Consider the following 26,419-nt stretch of genomic DNA (forward strand, 5'->3'; position numbering starts at 1 on the left):
ATAACATATGCATATGTACCACCGTGGCAATGTTATATTTGTCCTGTCCGATCTAAATAAGAGTCATCTGTACCAAAGTGGTATCATACGCGTTCACGATTTATCAAGGGGTATTCCATAGCAATTATAAACTAAAATCACAAAATAGTGTAGGCAAGTCATCTGTATTTTAAATTACAGATATAAAGTTTTCGAAGATAAAAAAGACAGTCCATTGATCAATTTAAAAAAAAATGTGTACAGTTTTTTAAAGTAAATGAAAATGCTAATTTTTGTTATCGGCTGACGATCTTGCTATTTTTCAGAACGTTGGAATTCCTTCGGTAGTACAGGGGACAGTAACGAACTTTAGATATACACCGTAAATCCAGTAAAAAAATAAAAAATAAAAAAACTGATTATTTATTATCCGTCTCAAGTTGCGATTTAACGCATCCAGTCGCGTAACTCCAACCTTTAAAAGACGCCAATCGGTCGTGTTTAAACCTCTTTCTCTTTGGCGCTTCACTCCACAAATACGTGAACATTTTGGTCATTTTGGTCATACGTTTGAATACAATATTTGAATAACAGCGTTATACCACATTTTCTCTGGTACAATGTTGCACATGGAAGAGTGCGTTGCAGTGCAACTATCACATTTCTCAACACTTGCAATAATTGAAGATAAAATAACTAAACCCTTTTTTCATAGGTATGGCATTGAAACAGTTTTAAAGGTTACCTGTTAAAGGCCTGGGCCTGATAACAAACACTTAGTATGATCAAAAGAAAAATAATAATAACTACAGATTTACAATTCATTTGTGACCAGTATTTTTAGATCGCGCGAATTCTTAGCGATAGTTTCATGTCCTACACATCTTGTATTGCAAGCAAGTTTTACAATATACATGTATGTCCACGCAGACGTAGACCTAAGTTTCTTTTAAAATGGGTACCACCATCACAACTACATGTCTTACTGTAGGTACCAGTATAGCATACAAATAGCCTTACTGTACCGTATGTAGCTTGATAATAACGCGATTACTACGGTTTATATCAACCTCGCTGTTGTGAGCAGTTGACTCGGTGGTGAGATTATGTAATGGTACGGTATTTATATTTACTCTATATACCAAACTGTATCACGTTCTTATTTATCTATTTATCTGTTTAATTGTAATTTTATAATCACGTACATGTAGCTTGAGAATACCATGTGCTAGTACAAAGTGGTTTATATCAATAAAGTTTTTCCTATATACGCTAGCAGAGATCTGACCGTATGCAGTGACATAACTGCCCCGCTCAGGGAACAATAATCCCTACAGGCCATGTTGACCTTCTTGACGACTCCAGTAAACACTGATATCGAGACCCATTTTCTGCCACGACGACTGCCCCGGTTTTTGACCCTCAGCTGAAGGGGGGCAGGCTCTTTTCTCCTTTCACGGACTTTGCGTCAAGGGGTTTAATATCCATTCTGTCTTTAATCCGTTAAAGATATTTCCCGCTTCCCTTGCACAAGCGTCGGCTGAAGCGTGTGGAGAGAAACCGCACAGTGATCGCAGCCTGATAGTTGAAGTGCCGGTAAGTGTAGATCTACGTGAAGCTTACAATGTCACAAAGGCATTATGCAAGTTTTATGTTGTTAACCTCCAATATTTCGACATATTTTTGTAGAGCTTCTCTTTCAAATTGCCCCATAACGGCATCCCAGTATTTAAGGTTAAGAACTTTGTCCCCATCAGCTGATGATATAAAAAACATTGTTTTATATTTTGGGTGCATAGAAAAGCTGGCAGAATTCTCGGCAAACATGTTTTATATATACAGGTACTTGATACATCAGAAACACAGCATCACAAATTGCAAGAGGCCAGGAGCAGATCCAGGGTTATTTGAAGGGGGGGGGGGGGGGAGAGGGGTCCGCGGATGCGGAGCCGACCCCCATCTCCGGTATGCTTGGGGTTCGGGGGCCACAAAAGGGCCCCTAAAATTTTGGGTGTTTTAGAGAGCGAACAGTGCCATATTTATATAATCTTTATTGAGCACTAAAATGCATACACATTACATTTTACAGGCTCTCTACACTAGTCATAACAACTTAACAACAATTATACAAATCTATACAAATACTTATGGAATGATTACTGGGAAGTAGCACAGAATAAAATATATTTGGAACGGTTTAGTATACCGGTAAATCAGCTTGTCAAAATTCTAATTCCAAGAGGGGAATATTAGTGTGATTTTTTTCAGAAACCGAAAAGGGGGTCAGGACCCCCCTGACCCCACTCTAAATCCGCCACACCGTGTTACCCAACAGCAACAAGCACCTACTCTTTGTGATCATGACCTACATTATTACATCTACACCTGTATAGTAACCCCATGTTTGTTTAATATTGCTTGATTACATAATACTTTTGACCTCCAGCGTTCAACTGCTAATGAGGCTGTAGACTGGAACGTACAAGAATTGTCTGATTAAACATACAGCCAAAATCTGAATCAGAAATCGATCTATCTGCCTATCTCTCTCCAAAGTGACGGAAGAGGACTCTAAAATGATTACATCTCTTTTGTACAAGACAATTAATCGCTTCACATAAAAGTTTCTTTACCCTCCACCAGGCCCGCAGATTAATTTAATTATGTGCACTTTCTCTAAAGCGACACACAGAAAAGAAATGTGACAGGAATTAACTATGGACATGATTGTGATCATCTAGTGAAAAATAAATCTCTATAAAGTATTTTTTAAATAAAAGTTTTTTTATTGCTTTGATATTTACCGTTGAGGCTTTTTGTTTTAGTTGAGCAGTTTACTCTTTTTCAGCGAATCCCGACATGGCAAGCATGGAGAAAATAAATCAGGCCCATCTTAACAAGAGAAGCTACTACCACATTCCTCAAGTAACGTCAAACGCTTACGTCACCTTGCACGAGGCGTTCGACATCACAGCGCAGCTATATCCCACCAAAAATGCCGCCATTTTTTACCAGACCCGAAAACAGCGAGAGACTATGACATTTTCTGAACTTGAGAAACAGTCCATCTCATTGGCCGAGTCACTCCGTCGCCGTGGTTACTCACGTGGCGACCGCGTGGCATTTAGCTCACCGAACTGCATTGAGTTTTTCCCGCTCACTTTGGCTTTGTCTCGTCTAGGATGCAACATGTTCATGTTGAGCAATTTGAACAATCTTTGCGATGACGTGTTGGAATACAAATGCCGCGCTTTAATGTTGTACGTGGGAAATGATAAGGAGAGGGAAGTATACAGAGAAATCGCCTCCAGGGTACCTCAAGGAACCAACCCACTGAGCGACATCGTCGTTTTTGGACCTTACGGCGACGATGTTCTTGGGACTGGTGCTTCGCTGAACAATCTAATCAAGGGAGAAGGAAATGGCACCCCGATAGATGGAGCAGCGGGTCAAGCCGACCCAGACGACCCCATGTGCGTCTTCTTCACGTCTGGTTCTACTGGGAAGCCAAAAGGCATTCAGTTAACCCACAATGCCTACATCAACTGGGCCCGAATGGAGGAGGCGTCCTATGCAAGCGCCGACAGCGTCTTTTTTAACGACCGCCCGATGACCTGGATAGGTGGACATCAACTGATTCTGGGAATGGCCCTCTATGGGACAACTGCTCTCACTGTCAACTCCAGTATGGTTGTGGCGGAGGGAGAGGTTGACTTCGTTTTAACCATTTTGAACAGAGAGAGTGTCACCCACACCGCTATGATGCACTACTTCATCGTGGACCTTTTAAACTACAGTGATGCCGTTTCGTTCTGTCAGGTACCCAGTCTGCGCTATATCTTAACAGGCGGGCAGATGATGGACAGAGATCAGCTTAAAAAGCTCCTGGCCCTTTTCCCAAACATCAAACACATCACGATCGGGTATGGATCCACCGATGCCGGACCCATCGCCCTGCAGGACGTGACGCACGACACCAACAGTGACAAAATGCAGGTGACATACGGCGTTGAAGTGAAAATCGTTGAGCCGGACACCAATCGCGATGTACCTCTTGGGTCCGCGGGAGAAATATGCGTCCGTAATCCCTTAATATACCACTGCCTTTACGTGGACAACCAGGCGGCTTCCCAGGCAGCGTTTGACGAGGCGGGCTGGTTCCATACCGGTGACATCGGCACCATGACAACCGACGGTCAACTCTCTGTCTCGGGCCGCAAGGACGATATGATTAAACGGGCAACTATCAAGGTCTTCCCAGCTGAAGTAGAGGCCGTCTTCGCTCAACACCCAGCCGTTAAAGACGTCATCGTGGTAGGCGTGCCGGATATCCGGTTACGAGAGGAGCTCTGCGCATGCGTTATCATGGAGAGCAGCGGGGATGTAGCGGAATTGGAGAGGTGGTGCAAGGAAAAGTTTTCTGTGGGGCCGGATGGCTTGTCACTGGCGCCGAAGTATTATCTCCAGTTCGAAGAATTCCCTTTAACAGGCACAGGAAAGACGCAACGAAAGACTATTAGACAAAAAGCCATGGAAAAACTGAAATTATGAAAAGTTACTCTGTTTGTAGAATGACTATTTGATGTAAAATCATCAAATAAGGGGGACGGCTAGTATTATAATAAAGCTGTATTTTTTGCTCGTGAATCAACTGCTGCAGTGGCCTGTTTGTACTTAAACGTCGTATGGAATACTTTTTGATTTCTCTGAAGCCCCAAACCCTTTATTCCTAAACGGTTGCATGCCTTGTTTTACACAAGCAAATGCAGGCGGACAGTGTACTTAAACAACCTGCTTAGAGCGGGCCTCAGCAACCACAACCATAACTTCACAACATCTTTCCTATTCAAAGCTAAACATTGAAATACTTTTCTCTTTTTTTTCTCTCAGGTAAAAATTGAACAGCTTTTTTGATTCGAAACTAAACATTTTAACATTTTATTAGGCCGAGTATTTTTCTCCACAAAAGGACAAACAAGTATTCTTAAAGGGATAACATCTGTTCATTTTTGACAAAAAAATGAATTTTCCTGGAGTAAAGGACAATTTTCCAATAATTCCCAATGGTTAATGAATCTATTCACGCATCCAAAGTTAGTCCCTGTTTTTTTAAAAAAAAGTTTGGTTTTTTTGTATTATTCTCTTAAGAGATTATTGCAGAGTGTTACCATCTTTGGAGGTCACGTGATGTGGTGGCAAGCTCAAACTCCAGAATAAACGCGTTAACCGTCGTTTTGTTGGTAAAATAGGATTTATTATATTTCCATCAGTTGTTTGACACGTATTTATAGTGAAATATGGATATTTTACAAACAGTTGTTATCCCTTTAATGTAAAAGGAAAATATTTTTGGCCTTGCCAGTAAAAATTTAACATCATTTTTCCGCTTCAAAGTAAAGCTACTCATTTCCATTCCTATTCTTCTCTTCTTGCATTCAGCGAGATTCGCTGCGGAGATGGATCGATCTCCAAAGAACGATAGTTCCACTGGGAATGAGCCTATTTCTACGACAAACGCAAGAGTGACGCAAGCTCTAGCATGGGATTTATAATTTATAACTCCATTTTATCTTCGGTTGACTGTGATTTAGGTGGAGAGAGCCCAAATGAACTTCACTGAGGCTCAGAGGGAGTGGGCGGCAGGCTGTCACATGTTGAACCGTCAGGGGGAATCTTCAGAAGTTGCTGCCGCCACTGCCTTCCTCTGCAGCAGAGACGCTTCCTTTATCACCGGCGCTGATCTCCCGGTAGATGGCGGCTACATAGGCCCTGAAAGGCATGGAAAAGATCGGCCAGATTTCACTGGAATTATTCCTGACTAGTTGATATATGGAAGAAATTTAAAGAATGAATAAAAAAAATTAACTGATGATTATGTGTTGTTCCACTAGACTTCCCTGGTTGAACATAAAAATAGACACAATCTCCATCAAATAGACACAATCTCCGTCAAACGCTTATCATTTATTTATTTATCTTCCATCATTATTAGGAGAAGAATGTCTCTTGTTGAACCGGAACAGAACCATATAAATCTCCCGTATGAAATAACGCTATGACATAGGGGCCTATATATGTACAAAAATAACGTAAATAAGTATTGGAGCTGGTATCTATATAGAGACCTGTGCATATTTGACATACATAATAGTGCTGTATATACTGGTAGATACTGGAATTACAAAATGGAGCGTCGTCAGCCTAAACTAGACCAGCCGCATACAAAAGACAGGTTTAAAGGACGTGTTGCCCTGGTAACCGGGGGAGCCTCTGGTATCGGTAAGGAGTGCGTCAAACGCTTCCTTAATGACGGCGCGTCCGTGGCCTTTCTAGACACAAATCAAGAAGCGGGCAAACTGCTAGAGGCGGAGCTGAAAGCGGCCGGATTTGACGCCATATTTTACCATGTTGACGTCTCGGACAGGGACGCATGTTTCGGGGCCGCAACAGACATAGCAGGCAAGCATGGCGGCTGCATCCACGCTGTTGTAAACTGCGCTGCAAGTTTCCTGTTTAAAGGTAATTAGTGTCATTTCCACTGGGGAGAAAGGTTATGTCTATGCTCTTATGTACATATAGCAGGTGCACACAAAGGGCAATAGAAATGTCACCTCTACTGAATCAATACTTTGGGGGAGATAAATGACTGTGGAATGATATGCTCCTGGTATCATTTTATTTACATCAAATTTCACAAAAAGAATGAGAACAAAATATACGTTTTACCAAGATATGCAGTTTCAAGTCCAAAATTAGTACTTAGTGGGATAGCCACGTGACCTTATAATAGCTGCCAGTCTACGAGGCAAGGATTCATATAATTGCCTGAGCATGTGTTTTGGGCTTATGCTGGCCCAAACATGAAACACTGAAGCTAACAGAGTTTGTCTGCTGGTTCGACGGGCATTTGTCAAAAGTTTTGACATATCATTCCACACATTTTCTACTATGTTTTCATCCGGACTCAGGGCAGGCCACATCGAGTATGAAAATTCAGTGAATGTGGTTCAAAGGCTTTACCAGCAGTTCGCCAGTATCGGACCCGTCTGTCATCAGAGTTCAGACCAAAGCAACACTCATCAAAACAAGTTTTATAGGACCAACTGTCATGGACTGTCCAGTTCCAGATTCTGTTGGCCCTAGTTCACTCTACGTTGCCTGTTTTGTAACGATTTAAGAGGTTTCAGTCTTGCTACCCTGCTGTACACTCTCTAAGCATGTAACCGACGCCTAGCAGTTTTTACAGACACATTCTTATGTGTGAAATTGTTCCACTGTGTTCTCAAGTGACAAGCAGTGTCGAACCTTGACAACCTGGACATCAATATCAGTCGTCGGTCTTCAAGGTCAGTAGTTTTTCTTGGACGACCCATCAGAGGCATTTTGTCTCTTGATCCAGTGTTTCTATACCGACACCAGACCCTCTGCACGATTCTGACTGAACAATTCAACTGTATCGATATTCTGACATTGCTTATTTTCCACCTCTTCAGGTTAATACCTTGACATCCATAATCGTAAGATAATTGCCTGTATCTTGCCATATTGGAGAAAGACAGGAAGAACATTTGCTGTACATGTACAAGACCAACAATACAAATCCATGGTATAGCGGTTTTATACTCATTAGTCACATTATAAGTAGACCAGGCATTATAACTACCCAAGATCTGCCTACTTTGATTTAGGGGCCTACTGTGATTTAGGGGGTTACACTTCTATTGTTCAGTGTGTGTACTAATGGACTTGTGTCCTTTATTCTCTTTTCACAAGAAAGCACGCCTTATTGACCTTGAAAAATACATTATCGATGGCTAATTTCCACGGTAGTTTTCGATCTGTAGAGAGGGAATGTGAGCAAGCACTGTTTCAGCTGTTTATACAACTTCAGATCATTTCAGAGATTTTACAAGGCAAGAACAAAACGCTCCGTTGTATTATAATATATTTGGTCATATGTCATGGCATCTTTCCCAGGTTTAGATGCGTCCATGTCCGACTGGGGAAAGATAATGGGTGTGAACGTGGGGGGCTCTTCAAATGTGGTACAGGCATGTTATCCTTTTATGAAGAACGGTAAGTGAGTCACGTGGACTCCGCTCGTAATGCCTCAATTAAGAGCTTTAATTGTGCCAACAATTGGTGTCGTATCAAATGCGTTGAACTTATTCCTCTTACTTATATAATTACTTATGAAACATTTATAATTTACAGCTTAATATGTAACAAAGCGTAAAAGACATTAGCAACGTCACTGTTATTTCTCTTCTGAATAGATAGCTTCGTCTCCTCCAACACAATGCATTGCAACTACAGGTTATCTTGAACGTACTAGAATATAAACACGTCCATGCATCACAACGATGATCCCAATCAAAGCATCCATTGTCTTCTCTAACATAATGTATTTTCGTTTTCCAACAGACGGACGGGAAACGCGCGCCATAGTAAATATCGCCAGCATATCTGCCCATTGCAGTCAGAAACAGCGATGGACGTACAACAGTAGCAAAGGGGCGATCTTGCAACTGACGAAATGCATGGCGCTTGACCTAATTAAAGACGGAATACGGGTCAACTCTGTTTCTCCTGGAAATATATATACCCCTGCAGTAGGTAGATTTGAGTGACAAATATTGTTCAATTTATATATTTATGTAAAGTAATTGAATTTAATTTATTCATGAAATAAGTAAAGTATGAGTTATATTTTCTACGTTATCATTTGTTTACATCAAAAACATATGGAATTTTTTGCAGTCAGTTCATGAAGACATCATCTTGTGGATTATATGATTTTATTAGCGTAAGTTTCTTCTTGCCGTGCTTATTTATGTTATGTTAATATATTTCAACTTTGTCGTTTGTTTTTTCAAAGCCTTAATATACTTTTCTTCTTTTCTTTTCCCCCTTCTTTCTTTTCTTTTTTTTTTTTTTTCTCATCTCACTGCTTTTTCTTGTAGTTGTACGCTGTCGTTGGAAATGACGAAACCCAAAGAGCGTGGCTCGACAGCACGCACATGATGAATCGCATCGGTGAAAGCTCAGAAATTGCTGCCGCCGTTGTCTTCCTCTGCAGCAGAGACGCTTCCTTTATCACTGGCGCTGATCTCTCGGTAGATGGCGGTTACACAGCGATGGGACCTGAACGACACGGCCAAGACGGCCCTAATTTTACCGCAGCCGTTCCGGAATAAGAGCAACAGCAGATGAACACGGTTGGGGCGTTGAGCAAACTATGTTATACCTTATATAATATTAAGTATGCTGGAGAGTAATTGTATCATCATCTTGCAATAAATACGTTCAAAATTTTCTGAAGTAAAAAAATTTAGAGTATTGTAAAGAAAAAAATTCAATTGCGTCTGTCTTTGTAGGTTTCGGATAATTTCAAAATGCAAATAATCACAAGAAAACTGGTAGTTAGCCATAGTCAACGTTACGCTTTTCAATTGATGCTTACCAGTATTTGCGCAAACCGAAATTTCTCGCCAGATATTTTCCGAGGAACTTGAGAGAAGATAGCCACTGTTAAATATGTATTTAATGTGTCACTGGTTACGTTTTTCCGCAATTCACCTTTTATATGAGAAAAAATACGAACAATATGTTGTACTCCGGTTTATTGCTGTCAAATATTTATAATAACCAATTGCAGAATTTTTCATTCTTCATGACAAGTTTTTACTTTATATCGTATATTATATTATTTGAGTTATGGTTGGTTAAGAATGAATGTAATCCACTTAATTTTGACACTACCTATGGAAAACGAGTCACTGCCTCCTTTAGGTTAACTGGGCTTGGAGGACTGCGACAGTTTTATCTTGGGTCAAAATGGGGTAAATTTTCTGGTCTTATAAGTAAAGATCAATATTTGGCTTTATTTCATTTGTAAATCCGACTTGCACAGTGACAGTATCGTGTCCTAGACAACTTGTATTGAAAACGATAAAGAAACGATAATATAAGTCCACGCAGACGTACAGTGTATGTTTCTTTTAAAGTAGGTCCAATCATCACAGCTAGACGTCTTGCTGTAGGTACCAGTCTATAGCATACACGTAGACCTTGCAGTACCTTATGTAACTTGATAATAACATGTTAACTACGGTTTATATCAATTCATTGAACATTAATTGTGGGATTATTCTTATGCTTCAATATTTATATTTACTCTTTATATAAAACTGTATCATGCATTTATTTATCTATTTATTTGTGAAATTGAAATTTTATGATCACATACTTGATAATGATCGATAATACCATGCAGTAGTACACAGTGTTTTATATCAATCAAGTTTTTTCTATATACGCTAGCTGAGGTATGACCGTACTCAGTGACATACTTGCTCATGAATCAATAATCCCGACAGGCCATGTTGACCTCCTTGACGGCTCAAGTAAACACTGATATCGGGACCCATTTTCTAACTGCCCTGGTTTTTAGCCCTCGGGTAAAGCGGGACAAGTTCTTCTGTCTAGCGTCACGGACTTTGCGCCAAGGGGTGTGTCATTCATCCATTTAAACATATGTCACGCTTCCCTTTGCACAAGCGTCGGCTGAAGCGTGTGGAGAGAAATCGCACAGTGATCACAACCTGATAGTTGAAGTAAGTGTAGATCTAGGTGACATTGTCACAGACGGTGTCACAGAGGCATTATATGCATGTTTTATGTTGTAAATCTCTAATATTTCGGCATTTCTTTGTCGAGCGACAGTCATCGCAGTATTTAAGGTGAAGAACATATAGTCCACATTAGCTGATGATTAAAATGCATTGTTTTATATTCCGGGTGATCATAAAAGCTGGCGGGATTCTTCGCAGACATGTTGTTAATAGTGTATATTTAATACATGTGAAGCTCAGTATCGCAAATTGCTGAATGCCACCTGGAACAGTTACAAGCACACACTCCTGTTATCATGACCTACATGTACCTTACTACTGTGAACACCTGTATCGTAGTCCCCTGCTTGTTTAATATTGCTTCACTAGTGCTTTTGACCTAGAGTATGAAACAGAAAACAATATATCCCCCCACCTGTCCCTAACGTTAACTTCCTAAAATAGTGTGACGGGGGCTTCTACGTGTGCTAAAAGCGCGTCACTGTAGAGTTATGAACAACTCTCTTTTCCCTCTAAAAGAAATTTTATTGTGCGCACACGGACTACATCAAGTTAAAGATGTGACCACAATGTCTCTCCCTCAATGTCTCCTTCCAACGGCTTGGGTACGCTGTTATTTTCCCGACTCGCCGAACACACCGAATGCGGCAGAATGCTGCATTTTTTTAACAAAATAAGGGCGACAGGTGGTTCACATCTCACGTCAAGGATGGACATTTTTGATTCAACATTTACTTAATTATTGGAAATACTGATTCTAGACCTTCGATTTAAATAGTGTGATTTGCCCGGTTCTTTGATTCTTAATATTTAATTTTGACCGAACCGGAACTGGTCATTTTCCTGAACTAGCGAAGTGCTTATTAAATACTAATACATGACACCAAGAGATAATCAATTAAATCTTTCTATATCTATCTGCTGTTGCTCTGTCCTCTGCTTGCAATTTAATTGACGCGTTTGCCGACCACTAGAGGTCATTAATTACGGCACTCATTCGCTGGACTGAGATCGGAAGGTTATTATGTTTGGTCAGTGCTTGAACGGCTAATGAGACTTATGTTGTTTTTGCAATCTTATTGTAACTAATGAATTTTAAATGTTTTTAAAATTTAAATTAAGTTCTTACTTAAATTTGTAACACTACCGTGTTATAATAGACAAAATCCTATGGGGAACTATTGAACATATGCCCTATAGGAATTCTATAGGACGCCAGTTAAAAATCAATATATAGAGTCAGACAGATGTCCGTCTTTTCTGTCTTTTTCGAAATGGAGTTAAATCGAGTGTCACTTCTGGGGAGTTGAATGGATTGTTCCAAACATAACATTTTGGTTGATGTAGAAATCTCGTGACGGAAGAGGACTTTAAGATAATTAGCTCTCTTTTATGCACGGCAATCGCCTCACATAAAACGGTGCAAAATTCTGACCTGTTTAATCCCTATAAACTTTATTTACCCTCCACCAGGGCCGAGGAGTAATTATATGCACTTTTCTCTAACGCGACACATAGTAAAGAAATGTGCCAGGAATTAACTTTAGAAAGGACTGTGAATATCAAGTGAAAAATAAATCTCAAGAAAATATATAAAAAAGTGTGTGTTTTTTTTCTTTCTCTGTTATGATATTTACCGTTGATGCTTTTTGCTTTATTAAGGTAGTGTACTCTTTTTCAGCACACCCGACAGAACAAGCATGGAGAGGATTAATCAGGCCCATCTTAACAAGAGAAGCTACTACCACATTCCTCAAATTACGTCATACGCTTACGTCACCTTGCACGAGGCGTTCGACATCACAGCACAACTATATCCCACCAAAAATGCCGCCGTTTTTTACCAGACCCGAGAGCAGCGAGAGAGTATGACATTTTCTGAACTAAAGAAACAGTCCATCTCATTGGCCGAGTCACTCCGTCGCCGTGGTTACTCACGTGGCGACCGCGTGGCATTTAGCTCGCCGAACTGCATTGAGTTTTTCCCGCTCACTTTGGCTTTGTCTCGTCTAGGATGCAACATGTTCATGTTGAGCAATTTGAACAACCTTTGCGATGACGTGCTGGAATACAAATGCCGCGCTTTAATGTTGTACGTGGGAAATGATAAGGAGAGGGAAATATACAGAGAAATCGCCTCCAGGGTACCTCAAGGGACCAACCCATTGAGCGACATCGTCGTTTTTGGACCTTACGGCGACGATGTTCTTGGGACTGGTGCTTCGCTGAACAATCTAATCAAGGGAGAAGAAAATGGCACCCCGATAGATGGAGCAGCGGAACAAGTCGACCCAGACGACCCTATGTGCGTCTTCTTCACGTCTGGTTCCACTGGGAAGCCGAAAGGCATTCAGTTGACCCACAATGCCTACATCAACTGGGCCCGAATGGACGTGGCGTCTTTTGCAGGCGCCGACAGCGTCTTATTTAACGACCGCCCGATGACCTGGTTAGGTGGACACGGACTGATTATGGAAATGGCCGTCTGCGGGACAACCGCTCTCACTGTCAGCTCCAGTCTCGTTGTCGCGGAAGGAGAGGTGGACTTCGTCTTCACCATCTTGAAAAGAGAGAGTGTCACCAACACCGTTATGATGCACTATTTCATTGTGGACCTTTTAAACTACAGTGATGCCGTTTCGTTCTGTCAGGTACCCAGTCTTCGCTATATCGTAACGGGCGGGCAGGTGATGGACAGAGATCAGCTTAAGAAGCTCCTGACCCTCTTCCCTAACATCAAACAGATCACAGTCGGGTATGGATCCACCGATGCCGGACCGATCGCCCTGCAGGACGTGACGTATGACACCAGAAGTGACAAAATGCAGGTGATAGATGGCGTTGAAGTGAAAGTCGTTGAGCCGGACACCAATCGCGATGTACCTCCTGGGTCCGCGGGTGAAATTTGCGTCCGTAACCCCATGATTTACCGCTGCCTTTACGTGGACAACGAGGCGGCTTCCCAGGCAGCGTTTGACGAGGCGGGCTGGTTCCATACCGGTGACATTGGTGCCATGACCATCGACGGTCAACTCTCTGTCTCGGGCCGCAAGGACGATATGATTAAGCGGGCGACTGTCAAGGTCTTCCCAGCCGAGGTAGAGGCCGTCATCGCTCAAAACCCAGCCGTTAAAGACGTCATCGTGGTAGGTGTACCAGATATCCGGTTACGAGAGGAGCTCTGCGCATGCGTTATCATGGAGAGCAGCGGGAATGTAGAGGGACTGGAGAGTTGGTGCAAGAAAAAGTTTTCTGTGGGGCCGGATGGCTTGTCACTGGCGCCGAAGTATTATCTTCAGTTCGAAGAATTCCCTTTAACAGGCACCGGAAAGACGCAACGAAAGTCTATAAGAGAAAAAGCTTTAGAGAAACTGAAATTATGAGAAGTTACTCTGTACATGTGAAATAATTGACTAAAAGCATCTAATTAGGGGGGAAATTTTGATGAGTTATAATTGTTTGCAAAAAGAAATAGTTAATGACAAAGGACACATTTCAGGAAAAAAAAACATAGGTTCTGTACGAGAAAAAGAAATGTGTGATGAAGACAAACGGTCTTTAATTATATTGGATAGTTTCGCTATAGTGTATTTGCAAATTCAGTAGAATTATAGAGATACTAAAGCATGAAATGCTACAGCATGTAAAAAAATAAATATTTTTACCAGCCAGTATTTCATCTGCATTCAGATATTGGCAAGATATATAATCAATTTAAAAAAAGAAATGGCAAAATATTAGGTGTTTAGGTATTATTGTTTCGCAGAAACTTAGAGTCCGAAATATTTCCTTTATTTTCTTAGATCTGGTCCGTCTTTTCCATCTGCTCGACCGTGCCTTATTACAGCTATTACTGTTGACTAGTAAGAGCCATCTACTGGGACATCAGGGCCAGTGGTGAATGAACGCGTTTTTTTCTGCAGAGAAAAGAATTAGTAGCTGCTGCATCCCGCAGTTCATTCTTTGTGCATCTCGTGGAAGTCGATATGGTTACGCGCGAGGCAGGATTGATTTTTATGTACAGACACAGATGTGTCTGTACATATAGCCGTCATCTGCGTCTGTCGTCGCCGTCGTCGTCGCCGTGCACTTTTACCGATAACACGATAAGTGAAAAACTGTTTTACGTTTTGGCTTGAAACTTACAGAACTGATGAATATTCATTATACGCCGGTCAAGTTCGAAAATCAGCATGATCGGGTCACTTTTAGGTAATTTAAACTGTTTTTTTAAACTTTTTTCAGCATATATGCAGCACCGATAACACGATAAGTGGAAAACCATTTTACCTTTTGGCTAGAAACTTACAGAACTGATGAATATTCATTATACGCCGGTCAAGTTCGAAAATCAGCATGATCGGGTCACATTTAGGGAATTTATGCTGTTTTTTCCCTTTTTTCAGCATATATGCAGCACCGATAACACAATAAGTGGAAAACCATTTTACCTTTTGGCTTGAAACTTACAGAACTGATGAATATTCATAATACGCAGGTCAAGTTCGAAAATCAGCATGATTGGATCATTGTTAGGGAATTAATGCTGTTTTTTTACTTTTTTCAGCATATATGCAGCACCGATAACACAATAAGTGGAAAACTGTTTTTTCTTTTGGCTTAAAATTTACAGAACTATTGAATATTCATAATACGCAGGTCAAGTTTGAAAATCAGCATGGTCAGGCAATTTTTATGGAAGTTATCCTGTTTTTTTTTTTTTTTTTTTCAATTTTTCAGCACTTTTATAACACTGATAACATGATAAGTGTAAAAATGTTTTTCCTTTTGGATTGAAATTTACAGAACTGGTGAATATTCATAATACGCAGGTCAAGTTCGAAAATTGGCATGATTGGACTATTTTTACAAAAGTAATGCTTTTTTTTCCTTTATTCAGCATACATGCAACACTGATAACGCATTTTAAGGAAAACCAATCAGCCGTTTGTCTTGCAACTCACAGGAGTGATCAATCTGACCAGTATACAGATCAAGTTTGAAAATAAGCTTGATCAGTTAAGTTTTGATGAAGTTATTAGCCTTTTTGTATATAAGTGGTTTTTCTTCAGATTTAATTCTTAAGCATGTTAACAGTCTCATTACGGAACTAATTAGATATGTAAAAGTGTTGTTTTAACATTTTCTGCTTCTTAACAATATTGTTAGTTGATTATATAAAAATGACGGTAAACTTGGAAAGGAACTCATCATTGCAGTTCGTCACATTCAATCATTCACTATGTTCAGAATCTCCAAATGGAGCAAATTGGACATTATAAATTGTTCTATTGATATTTTTCCTATGTCAACAATTTTCCTAGTTGATCATTTAAAAATGACAGTAAATTGATTATTTTTTTATGTTAAAAAGGTGTTGAAAATGGAAAGAAAATCTTTTTAGTACAGTTATCTCTTGTTAACATTTTGGCATTTTGAAACTGTGACTCTGAACTTCCATGTCCTTGGAGACCTTTCCATATCACATTTTCTGAATATCCATGATAGTTTTATTTTTTTATAAAAAATTGATGGTTTATTGCTGTTAAGTATTATGTTATATTGCATGAAAGTTGAAGAAAACCCTATTTTGGACACTGCTGCCAGGATGGCAATTAAGGGAAAACCATGTTACTTATGATAATCAACCTTACCAAAAAGACTGAAGTGCAGCTTGTGTTGGAAAACCATTGTAATTGTTTTCTGTTTTGAAAGCAATGCAGTAGAGTGCTATTTGGTGCAATAAATGTATATGGATAGTAGGCAATTAATTCAGGATTATAAAGTAATTTGCTTAATTAATTTTCAAGTTATTTCAGGGTTATAAAATAATTTGCTTAATTAATTTTCAAGTGGCCATTAAATGAGATTACATAAACACACATTGAGATTTCATTGTAAAGTCCCATAGGTTTAGCTCTGTTAACTGTGTCACATAATTAGGAATCGATGATTATTATGCAGGTAAATGTTATTTAATATTGAAAATAAGTTTACAAAAGAAAAATTTTGTGTAACGCTTACATTAATGCTAAAGATGAATAACAGTGCCTTATTATTCTCAAATTAATAGGGTTATTCATATCTTGTTAGTAATTGTACAGCCAGATTAAAAGTTTGAATAGCAGCTTTATTGGTATTTTTGTTATGTTTTACATTCTCTTTTAATTTTTTTTTCAAACACTAGCATCTTCAAGATGACACTTTCAACTGTCATCCACCAGAAGCGCTGTGTATTTTGTTTTTGCACATTAGCAGTTGTGTTGGTTTTTATGTCTTTAAACATTGTGTTATACAATATTATTTTATGCACTGTCATCATTTTTCACATACTGGGATTTTTCATTTTGTGAATTTGAACTCTCACATATGGTCCTGAAACTGTAATCTTATTGACCATGTTATTCTGTTGTATATATTTTTGAAATTTATATCTTTTACCTACTGGCATTTTCAGTGTGGGACTTATAACTCCCAAGGGTATGTAACAGTTCACTTTTATTGATACTACCTATTGTGCAATATTTGCAACTTGACTTTGCAGTTAAAGGGATAATAACTGTTCATTTTTGGCAAATAATTAATTTTTTTTCTAAAAAGTGTTGTTTTTTTTTGTTATAATCTCTTAAGAAATAAGTATAGCCACCTATGTAGGTCACATGGTCTGATGACAAGTTCAGATATCAGAATAATAGCTATTACTGCCCTTTTTGTGGTAAAACAAAATATATTATATTTCTGTGAGTTGTTTACACTGTTTAAACTCAAGTTGGATGATTCATATCATGGTTATGCAGCTAGACTGAATGGCAGCTTTAGTGGAATATTTTTGTAATTTTTTCTTTAATTTTTAATTTTTCAAACTGGCATGATATATATATATATATATATATATATATATATATATATATATATATATAAGTGGCTTAGCTGTCTGTCACGCCTACTGAAACTGGCATGCCAGAATCCTAAGCCGCTTAAGCTGAAAACAATTTAGTGAGAAACCCCTTGGAGTTGGTTTGATCCTGTTAGATTGATCTAGGTATGGGAACTCGGTCTAATGTTTGTTACACATTTTACCTTCATCCTAATCCACTGTTATGCAGAATTAGAATTTGATGTTGGCTATGCAGTTACAGTAAGCATAATACATTAGTGCATCAAAATTGACAGTATCCTTTTTCCTGTGTTTTTATTTTCTGGTTTTTCTCTGTACATTTGACAGCTTTGCTGCCTTGTTTAGCATTAAGGATCTACCGGTATGAAGCTCAATGCATCGTTAATGTTTTAAAATACATAAGTTACATGCACCTTTGAGTAAAAAGAAACATGCGTTTTAAATTTCACTTTTTATCCTGTTTGGTAAACACAAGCCGTAAAATCTCCATAGATAAATTAATACTGTCAGCTTTTTTTTTGTTGCAGTGCAACGCATTTTAAATTCTAGTCTGCCATTATTTTCTCTCCACTCCCTTCCAAATCTCGCAAAGTATCGTTTGATTCCTCGTTAAGTCACGATGTTTTCGATCGTCTGTCTCGGATCAGGGCCTATGTTAAAGCACTGCATGCGGGCTTCCATGTGTTACAGCATGGCGCGACCTCAACCAAAACTAGATGCAAATCACACCAAGGGAAGGTTCAACTCATGCGTGGCAGTAGTCACCGGGGGAGCCTCGGGTATAAACAGGGCGTGTGTCAGTCGTTTCCTCAATGACGGTGCGTCCGTTGCCTTCCTCGACATCGACCAAGATTCGGGGAAACAGTTGGAGTCTGAGCTTAAGGGGGAGGGGTTAGACGCCGCATATTACCACGTCGATGTGTCTAACAGGGACGCGTGTTCCAAGGCCGCGGTAGACATAGCAGACAAACATGGTGGCAGCATTAACTATGTGATAAACGGCGCTGCGTGTTTTATCTTCAAGGGTGAGTAATCTCGTGCAACACAACTCTTACGGTGCATAGGGCCTTGCAAACAATATAATAGACCTACAACAGTAGTTGTATGTAGGTCAACCCAAATGTGCCCTAAGTGTCAGGGCACTATATAAAGCTAGCTTGCTCGCTATAACTTTTCACGTGGTAGCTTTACAGTATTGCTGATATGGGTTATATATGAAATCAAGATCGAGCTAACAATTCTAAAATCTAGAACCTAGGGTACCAAATGTAAAAAAAAAGTTGGACAAACTTCCTGCACGTTCGCCTGCACTAAAAACAGTGACTGTGATTTAGATATTTAGATAACATTTTTCCAGGTATGGACGCATCCACGTCAGACTGGGAGAAGACGCTGAATGTGAACGTGGTTGGATATGCAAACATGGTACAGGCATGTCACCCCTACATGAAGAAAGGTACATAGAGAGCTTGGGACACACTGTCTGGACTTATGTGTTGTGTTTCAACTAGCGCAACAGTCTAGCAGTCTCGACTAGCACAATAAACTGCATACCTTCGCCTTATATGCCCCTCTCATGTGAAATTCGTTTACCAAAAATTTACTGTCAAGATAAAGACTTAATCTATATATATAAAAAAAAAACGCCTTGATATTGACCCTAATTATTGTGTCCTCACAGTTGTATACATAAAGTCATACCATTTCCAAATATGTTTTAATTTATCATCATTTTCATCAGCCGAGCCGGGCTGCCGCGCTGTCGTTAATATTGCCAGCATCACGGGACACGTACCAAAACGAAATCGCTGGACTTACGACGCCAGTAAAGGAGCTGTCTTGCAACTGACCAGGTGTATGGCTCTTGATCTGGCCAAAAACGGGATAAGGGTCAACTCGCGGTGTCCCCGGCAGTAATAAATACACCTTCGGTGGGTACTCTAGGTAGTAGGCCTACAGTGTATACTGAGTACATATATATTTGTATGCTCATATAGATTTGTGTTTCCGCCTATGAAAATAACAGCTTGTAATGTAAACATACATTTTCACATCATATGTCATCGTAAAAAATATAAATTAATTATTTTAATACTGATGGAATTGATTGCAAGAATGATTCTAATGTGTAAATTATGTTCTACATTCTTCTTTTTAGACCCACTAAATATTCACAAATTTTGAATTTATATCATCTGTGTTCTTTCTCTCTGCAGCCATTTTCATCTTCCGTTTCCAGCTATCGTATTACTCACTCTTGGATTTGCTGTAGAATTACGCAAGGTCGTCTTATCTGGGCCGTAGCGATAGTCCGAAGGTTCAATAGTCCAACGGTTCATTGGTCCGAATGTTCACTATAGAACCTTCGGACCAATGAACCCTTGATTAAAAAAGCGATGAAAATGTTACCACTTTTCGGACCAATGAACCTTCGGACCAATGAACCTTCGGACTATCGAGACGCCCCCGTCTTATCGACGTGTCAGTGGCAGCACGTTACCTTCGTTCACCATAAGAAGGCTTTGTGATAAGGCTAAAAGCAAGGGCTCATTTCCAATGCAACAATCGTTTTACGTAAATCGATCCAACTCAGCGGGAACTCTCGCTGAATGCAATCAGTTCAACAGACTAACACGCCTCCTCCTGGCGTTGAGTAAAATATAAAAAGCTTGCGATTATACGAGTACGTTTGCAACAAAAAGGGGCATGTTAATCTATTAAACTGATTGCATTCAGTAAGATTCCCTGCGGAGATCGATCTACGTAGAAAGATAGCTCCAGCTCGGCTGAGTGTAGGCCTAATTCTACAGCAAATGTAAGAGTGACGCAAGCTCCAGTGTGAGATTTATTTATAACTCCATTTTATCTTGGGTTGACCCTGATTTAGGTGGAGAGAGCTCAAATGAACTTCACTGAGGCGCAGAGGGAGTGGTCGGCGGGTTGTCACATGATGAACCGCCAGGGGGAATCTTCAGAAGTTGCCGCCGCCATTGCCTTCCTCTGCAGCAGAGACGCTTCCTTCATCACCGGCGCCGATCTCCCGGTAGATGGCGGCTACACGGTGATAGGCCCTGAAAGGCATGGGAAAGATGGGCCAGATTTCAGTGGAAATATTCCTGACTAGTTGATATAAGGGAGAAAATTTAATAATGAATAAAAAAATTAACTGATTATGTGTTGTTCCTTATGATTTCTCCAGTTTAACATAAAATGGACGCGATCTCCATCCTTACTGTAACTTAACTTCAACTGGGCTCATATGAGCTACTGCTGTGCTGGCAACTTTCTTATTTGTAACTCTTTCTTAATCATTAACGTGTGAAAGAAGTTTGTATCGTTTACCAATTAGAATGTTATTTTCTTTAATTATAAATGTTATTTTTCTAGAGAACTTGTATGCAAAATAGTTGTTCTCATAAGTTATTAAGTGCACCTTGTTTATTTATATATTCATCTGTTTATATTTTAATTAATAAATTAATTAATTAATTAATTAATTTATTTATTTATTTATTTATTTATTTTTCCATCATAAGGAGTAGAAAAACGTCTCTTGCAGTACCGAAGGAGAACATTACATTTCTCCTATATTAGTCGCAAGGCGATGACACATGTGCCAAGATAAAGTTGAATAAGTTATTTCATTTGGAGCTGTTATCTACATAGAGGCCTGTACATATTTGACTACATAATAGTGCTGTAGCAGATAGATACTGGCATTACAAAATGGAGCGTCGTCAGCCTAAACTAGACCAGTCGCATACAAAAGACAGGTTTAAAGGACGCGTTGCCGTGGTAACCGGGGGAGCCTCTGGTATCGGTAAGGAGTGCGTCAAACGCTTCCTTAATGACGGCGCGTCCGTGGCCTTTCTAGACACCAATCAAGAAGCGGGCCAACTGCTTGAGGCGGAGCTGAAAGCGGCCGGACATGACGCCATATTTTACCATATCGACGTCTCGGACAGGGACGCATGTTTCGGGGCCGCAAAAGACATAGCAGGGAAGCATGGTGGCTGCATCCACGCTGTGGTTAACTGCGCTGCAAGTTTTCTATTTAGAGGTAATTTATATCATTTCCACCGGGGAGAAAGGTTATCTATGCTTTAATATACATATAGCAGTAATAACTGGATTTTAATTTTCATGTACTCAGTTTGCTTAACAATAAAGCACACCTTATTGAGATTGGTAATTACATTATATATATATTAGTGACTAATTTCCACGGTCAGTTTTTGATCTGGTAGGGAGGGGCTTAATGGGAGGTTGAGATATGAGCAACCACTGTTTCAACTGTTAATAAAACTTCAGATAACACAACTCCAGGTCACCTAAGTTATTTTGCAAGGCAAGAAATAAACAGACAGCCCCATACATCGTATCACATATTATGTGGTCGTATTTCATGGCATTTCCCCCAGATTTAGGCTTCGTTCACATGCAATGTCTATTTTCTAATTTCTATTTTCTATTTGCGCTATCTTATGATCACGGTCTGTGCCCTGAATATCCCGCCGCGTAATTATTGGCAGCGCGAGCCAGTTACTTATAGTAACTTATAGTAACTGGCTCGCGCTGCCAGTAATTACGCCGCGGGATATTCAGGCCACAGACCGCAAATAGAAAATAGAATTTAGAAAATAGACATTGCATGTGAACGAAGCCTTAGATGCGTCCAGCACTGTTTCAGCTGTTTATACAACTTCAGATCATTTCAGAGATTTTACAAGGCAAGAAATAAACAAAAATGCCCAATGTATTATAATACATTTGCTCATATTTCATGGCATTTTTCCCAGCTTTAGACGCGTCCATGTCCGACTGGGAGACGATAATGGGTGTGAACGTGGCGGGCTCTTCAAATGTGGTACAGGCATGTTATCCTTTTATGAAGAACGGTATGTGAGCTGCGTTAACGTTGACTCCATTTTTATGTACAGACACAGATGTGTCTGTACATATTGCCATCACCTGCGTCTGTCGTCGCCGATGCCGATGCCGATGCCGATGCCGATGGCGATGCCGATGCCGATGCCGTCGCCGTGCACTTTCCTTGTAAACACGATAAGTGGAAGGCAGTTTTACTTTTTGGCTTTATATTTACAGAGCTGATGAATATTCATAAAACGCAGGTCAAGTTCGAAAATCAGCATGATCGGGCCATTATTGTAGAAGTTATGCTGTTTTTTCACTTTTCAGCATATTTTTCACATTTCCTCAGATTCAATTCTTAGGCATGTTAACAGTCTCATTATTAAACTAATAAGATACGTAAAAGTTTTTGTTTGACATTTCCTGCATCTTTACAACATTGTTAGTTGATTTTGTAAAAATGATGGTAAACTTGTTATCGTGTATTGTGTAATAAAGTGTCAAAAATGGAAATAAACTCATATCATTGCAGTTTGTCAGATTCAATCATTCATTATGTTCAGAATCTCAGAATGGAAGAAATTGGACATTTAACACTGCTCTATTGATATTTTTCCCATCTCATCAATTTTCTTAGTTGATCATATAAAAATTGCAGTAAACTGTTAATTTTGTTTTATGTTAAAAATTGTTAAAAATGGAAAAAAAAAACATTTCAGAACAGTGCTGTCTTGTTTACATTTTGGCATTTTCAAGTTGTGACTTAGAGGTTCCATGGGCCTGAAGACCTTTGCTAGTCACATTTTCTGAATATCCATGATACTAATATTTTATTATTAAAAATTGATGGTCATTATGCTGTTAAACATAATGTAATATTGCATCAAAATTTGAAAAAAACCTATTTTGGGCACTTCTCCCATGATGACCATTTAAGAAAAACCATGTCACTTACTGTTCTCAAACAGTACAGTAAATATATATATATATAGATGTGTCTGTACATATTGCCATCACCTGCGTCTGTCGTCGCCGTCATCGCCGTCGCCGGTGCCGTGCACTTTCATTGTAAACACGATAAGTGGAAGGCAGTTTTACTTTTGGGCTTTATATTTACAGAGCTGATGAATATTCATAAAACGCAGGTCAAGTTCGAAAATCAGCATGATTGGGCCATTTTTGTAGAAGTTATGCTTTTTTTTCACTTTTCAGCATATATGCAACACTGTAAACACATTCCAAAGAAAACCGATAGGCCTGTTGTCATGAAACTCACAGGAGTAATCTATCTTACTAAAATGCAGGTCAAGTTCGAAAATCGGCATGATCGGGCCACTATTTTAGTAGTTATGCTGTTTTTTCATTTTTCAGCATATATGCAACACTGTAAACACAATATAAGAAAAACAGATAGGCCAATTGTCATTAAACTCACAGGAGTGGTCAATCTTACTAAAACGCAGGTTGAGTTCGAAAATCAGCATAATCGGGCCATTATTTTAGAAGCAATGCTGTTTTTTCACATTTCCTCAGATTAAATTCTTAGGCATGTTAACAGTCTTATTGTTTTACTAATAAGATACATAAAAGTGTTTGTTTGACATTTCCTGCATCTTTACACCATTGTTAGTTGATTATGTAAAAATGATGGTAAACTTGTTATCGTGTATTGTGTAATAAAGTGTCAAAAATGGAAATAAACTCATATCATTGCAGTTTGTCAGATTCAATCATTAACTATGTTCAGAATCTCAGAATGGAGGAAATTGGACATTTAACACTATTCTATTGATATTTTTCCCATCTCATCAATTTTCTTAGTTGATCATATAAAAATTGTAGTAAACTGTTTATTTTGTTTTATGTTAAAAAAGTGTTAAAAATGGAAATAAACCCATGTCAGAACAGTGCTGTCTTGTTTCACATTTCCTCAGATTCAATTCTTAGGCATGTTAACAGTCTCATTATTTAACTAATAAGACATGTAAAAGTGTTTGGTTGACATTTCCTGCATCTTTACAACATTATTAGTTGATTATGTAAAAATGATGGTAAACTTGTTATCGTGTATTGTGTAATAAAGTGTCAAAAATGGAAATAAACTCATATCATTGCAGTTTGTGAGATTCAATCATTCACTATGTTCAGAATCTCAGAATGGAGGAAATTGGACATTTAACACTATTCTATTGATATTTTTCCCATCTCATCAATTTTCTTAGTTGATCATATAAAAATTGCAGTAAACTGTTTATTTTGTTTTATGTTAAAAAATTGTTAAAAATGAAAAAAAAAAAACATTTCAGAACAGTGCCGTCTTTGTTTACATTTTGGCATTTTCAAGTTGTGACTTTGAAGTTCCATGGGCCTGAAGACCTTTGCTAGTCACATTTTCTGAATATCCATGATACTAATATTTTATTATTAAAATTGATGGTCATTATGCTGTTAAACATTATGTAATATTGCATCAAAATTTAAAAAAAAAACTATTTTGGGCACTGCTCCCATGATGACCATTTAAGAAAAAGCATGTCACTTACTGTTCTCAAACTTACAGGAAAGAAACATGGGACTAAAATACAGCTTCAGTAGGCAATGCAGTCTGTTTGGTAATTCTTACTGCCAGTTAAACGGTTTGACATATTGGCATTTTCAAAGTGTGACTTTGAAGTTCCACGGGCTTGTTTATTATTGCATCAAAATTGGCAAAATGACCTCTTTTGCATCCTTTTTTCTGTTATTTTGTCTGTACATTTGACAGCTTTGCTGCCTTGTTAATACCTCAAATGACATTAGATGTTTGAAATGTGCAAAAAAAGTGTCGTATCAAATGCATTGCACTTATTTCTCTTACTTATATAGTTTCTTGCGGAACACAAAGATGTGCTTACCAACGTCATTGTGATTTCTCTTCTGAATAGATTGCTTTGTCTCCTCCAACACAATGTATTGCCTCGCCTAGCGTATTTCAACTGCAAATCATATTGAATGATTTCATGCACATAACATGTGAATATCCGTTGACGATCACAATCAATGCATTATGATTTTTCTAACACAATGGCGCTTCATTTTAAACCCAGAGGGACCAGAAACGCGCGCCGTAGTAAATATCGCCAGCGTATCTGCCCATTGCAGTCAGAAGCAGCACTGGACGTACAACAGTAGCAAAGGGGCGATCTTACAGCTTACCAAGTGCATGGCGCTTGACCTAATCAAAGACGGAATACGGGTCAACTCTGTTTCTCCTGGAATAATTAATACCCCTGCTGTAGGTAGATTAGATTAGAAAAATATTTTTTTGCCTGTCTATATTAATTAATTAAATGTTGCACCGGTAAGTCAAGGAAACAAATAAATGAATCATTTTCTTTTCTAGATTATCACGTGCGTATTCATCTTCTGTTATCGTTTTCTACTTTTCGCTCGTCTTTTTTGAAAACTTATTTTCATTTCTTACTTTTCTTATATTTTCCTTTCTTTCATTCTCGCAATATAACACTGTTTATACGGTTTTTAAATACAATATTTGTAAATATCCACTTATCTATTTGAATTTCTTTAGCTTGACGCTATCGTTGGAAGTGACGAAATTCAGAGAGCGTTTTACGGTAGCACCCACATGATGAACCGAAACGGTGAATGTTCAGAAATTGCCGCCGCCATCGTCTTCCTCTGCAGCACAGACGCTTCCTTTATCACTGGCGCTGATCTCTCGGTAGATGGCGGTTACACAGCGATGGGACCTGAACGACACGGCCAAGAAGGGCCTAATTTTACCGCAGCCATTCCGGAATAATAGCAACAGTTGATGAATAGGGTTGGGGCGTTCAGCAGTCCAAGCAGCAATCCCCAACAAACTATGTTTTATCTTATACCTGTATAATATCAAGTCATGCTGGAGAGTAATTGTATCATCATCTTGCAATAAAAACGTTCAAAATTTTCTAATGTCAAAAAATTTAGAATATTGTAAAGAAAAAAAATCAATCGCGTCTGTTTTTGTAGGTTTCGGATAATTTCAAAATGCAAA

General features: G+C 38.9%; 5 protein-coding genes across 8 annotated transcripts; all 5 read left to right on the forward strand.

Moving 5' to 3' along the window:
- The first annotated feature begins 1,337 nt into the window (after positions 1 to 1,337).
- Positions 1,338 to 4,626, forward strand: LOC106169842 (uncharacterized). 2 transcript variants are annotated; one of them, XM_087019086.1, is made up of 2 exons: positions 1,338 to 1,575; positions 2,813 to 4,626. In XM_087019086.1, the coding sequence occupies exon 2, from the start codon at positions 2,839 to 2,841 to the stop codon at positions 4,528 to 4,530; it is 1,692 nt and encodes a 563-aa protein (XP_086875212.1). In that variant the 5' UTR covers positions 1,338 to 1,575; positions 2,813 to 2,838; the 3' UTR covers positions 4,531 to 4,626. The 2 variants fall into 2 exon arrangements, with proteins under 2 accessions (XP_086875212.1, XP_013404922.2); XM_013549468.2 differs by having other exon boundaries at positions 1,339 to 1,575; positions 2,828 to 4,626.
- A 1,265-nt stretch (positions 4,627 to 5,891) lies between these two features.
- On the forward strand, positions 5,892 to 9,961 carry LOC106167082 (uncharacterized). Of its 2 annotated transcripts, XM_087019093.1 has the most exons (5): positions 5,892 to 6,498; positions 7,957 to 8,055; positions 8,404 to 8,591; positions 8,740 to 8,785; positions 8,943 to 9,081. In XM_087019093.1, exons 1-4 carry the CDS (start codon positions 6,054 to 6,056, stop codon positions 8,773 to 8,775), a joined length of 768 nt encoding a protein of 255 aa, XP_086875219.1. In that variant the 5' UTR covers positions 5,892 to 6,053; the 3' UTR covers positions 8,776 to 8,785; positions 8,943 to 9,081. The 2 variants fall into 2 exon arrangements, with proteins under 2 accessions (XP_086875219.1, XP_013401239.3); XM_013545785.3 differs by lacking the exon at positions 8,740 to 8,785 and having other exon boundaries at positions 8,943 to 9,961.
- A 410-nt stretch (positions 9,962 to 10,371) lies between these two features.
- On the forward strand, positions 10,372 to 14,287 carry LOC106152043 (uncharacterized). Its single transcript, XM_087019087.1, has 2 exons — positions 10,372 to 10,595; positions 12,295 to 14,287. The coding sequence occupies exon 2, from the start codon at positions 12,314 to 12,316 to the stop codon at positions 13,994 to 13,996; it is 1,683 nt and encodes a 560-aa protein (XP_086875213.1). The 5' UTR covers positions 10,372 to 10,595; positions 12,295 to 12,313; the 3' UTR covers positions 13,997 to 14,287.
- A 3,416-nt stretch (positions 14,288 to 17,703) lies between these two features.
- On the forward strand, positions 17,704 to 20,682 carry LOC106169854 (uncharacterized). Its single transcript, XM_013549482.2, is given in 5 exon segments — positions 17,704 to 18,536; positions 18,869 to 18,967; positions 19,253 to 19,407; positions 19,410 to 19,442; positions 20,399 to 20,682. Coding segments are annotated over 5 exon segments (930 nt in total). The 5' UTR covers positions 17,704 to 18,130; the 3' UTR covers positions 20,636 to 20,682.
- Positions 20,683 to 20,821: 139 nt separating this feature from the next.
- LOC106169864 (uncharacterized) lies at positions 20,822 to 26,332 on the forward strand. Of its 2 annotated transcripts, none has more exons than XM_013549496.2 (4): positions 20,822 to 21,571; positions 22,311 to 22,409; positions 25,470 to 25,657; positions 25,952 to 26,332. In XM_013549496.2, exons 1-4 carry the CDS (start codon positions 21,238 to 21,240, stop codon positions 26,183 to 26,185), a joined length of 855 nt encoding a protein of 284 aa, XP_013404950.2. In that variant the 5' UTR covers positions 20,822 to 21,237; the 3' UTR covers positions 26,186 to 26,332. The 2 variants fall into 2 exon arrangements, with proteins under 2 accessions (XP_013404950.2, XP_086875220.1); XM_087019094.1 differs by having other exon boundaries at positions 25,470 to 25,661; positions 25,952 to 26,074.
- The last annotated feature ends 87 nt before the right edge of the window (positions 26,333 to 26,419 follow it).

This window comes from Lingula anatina, chromosome 8 (genome assembly GCF_051362555.1).
Source record: "Lingula anatina isolate TDL-2025a chromosome 8, LinAna3.0, whole genome shotgun sequence".
NCBI classification, from domain to species: Eukaryota; Metazoa; Brachiopoda; class Lingulata; order Lingulida; family Lingulidae; genus Lingula; species Lingula anatina.

Bases quoted from the DNA above. Each gene is read 5' to 3' on its own strand.
- LOC106169842 (XM_087019086.1), top strand. From the start codon at position 2,839: ATGGCAAGCATGGAGAAAATAAATCAGGCCCATCTTAACAAGAGAAGC.
- LOC106167082 (XM_013545785.3), top strand. From the start codon at position 6,054: ATGTACAAAAATAACGTAAATAAGTATTGGAGCTGGTATCTATATAGA. The intron at 6,499-7,956 runs GTAATTAGTGTC...CATCTTTCCCAG, and splicing joins TGCAAGTTTCCTGTTTAAAG to GTTTAGATGCGTCCATGTCC. The intron at 8,592-8,942 runs GTAGGTAGATTT...TTTTTCTTGTAG, and splicing joins GAAATATATATACCCCTGCA to TTGTACGCTGTCGTTGGAAA.
- LOC106152043 (XM_087019087.1), top strand. From the start codon at position 12,314: ATGGAGAGGATTAATCAGGCCCATCTTAACAAGAGAAGCTACTACCAC.
- LOC106169864 (XM_013549496.2), top strand. From the start codon at position 21,238: ATGGAGCGTCGTCAGCCTAAACTAGACCAGTCGCATACAAAAGACAGG. The intron at 22,410-25,469 runs GTATGTGAGCTG...TTTTAAACCCAG, and splicing joins TTATCCTTTTATGAAGAACG to AGGGACCAGAAACGCGCGCC. The intron at 25,658-25,951 runs GTAGGTAGATTA...GAATTTCTTTAG, and splicing joins GAATAATTAATACCCCTGCT to CTTGACGCTATCGTTGGAAG.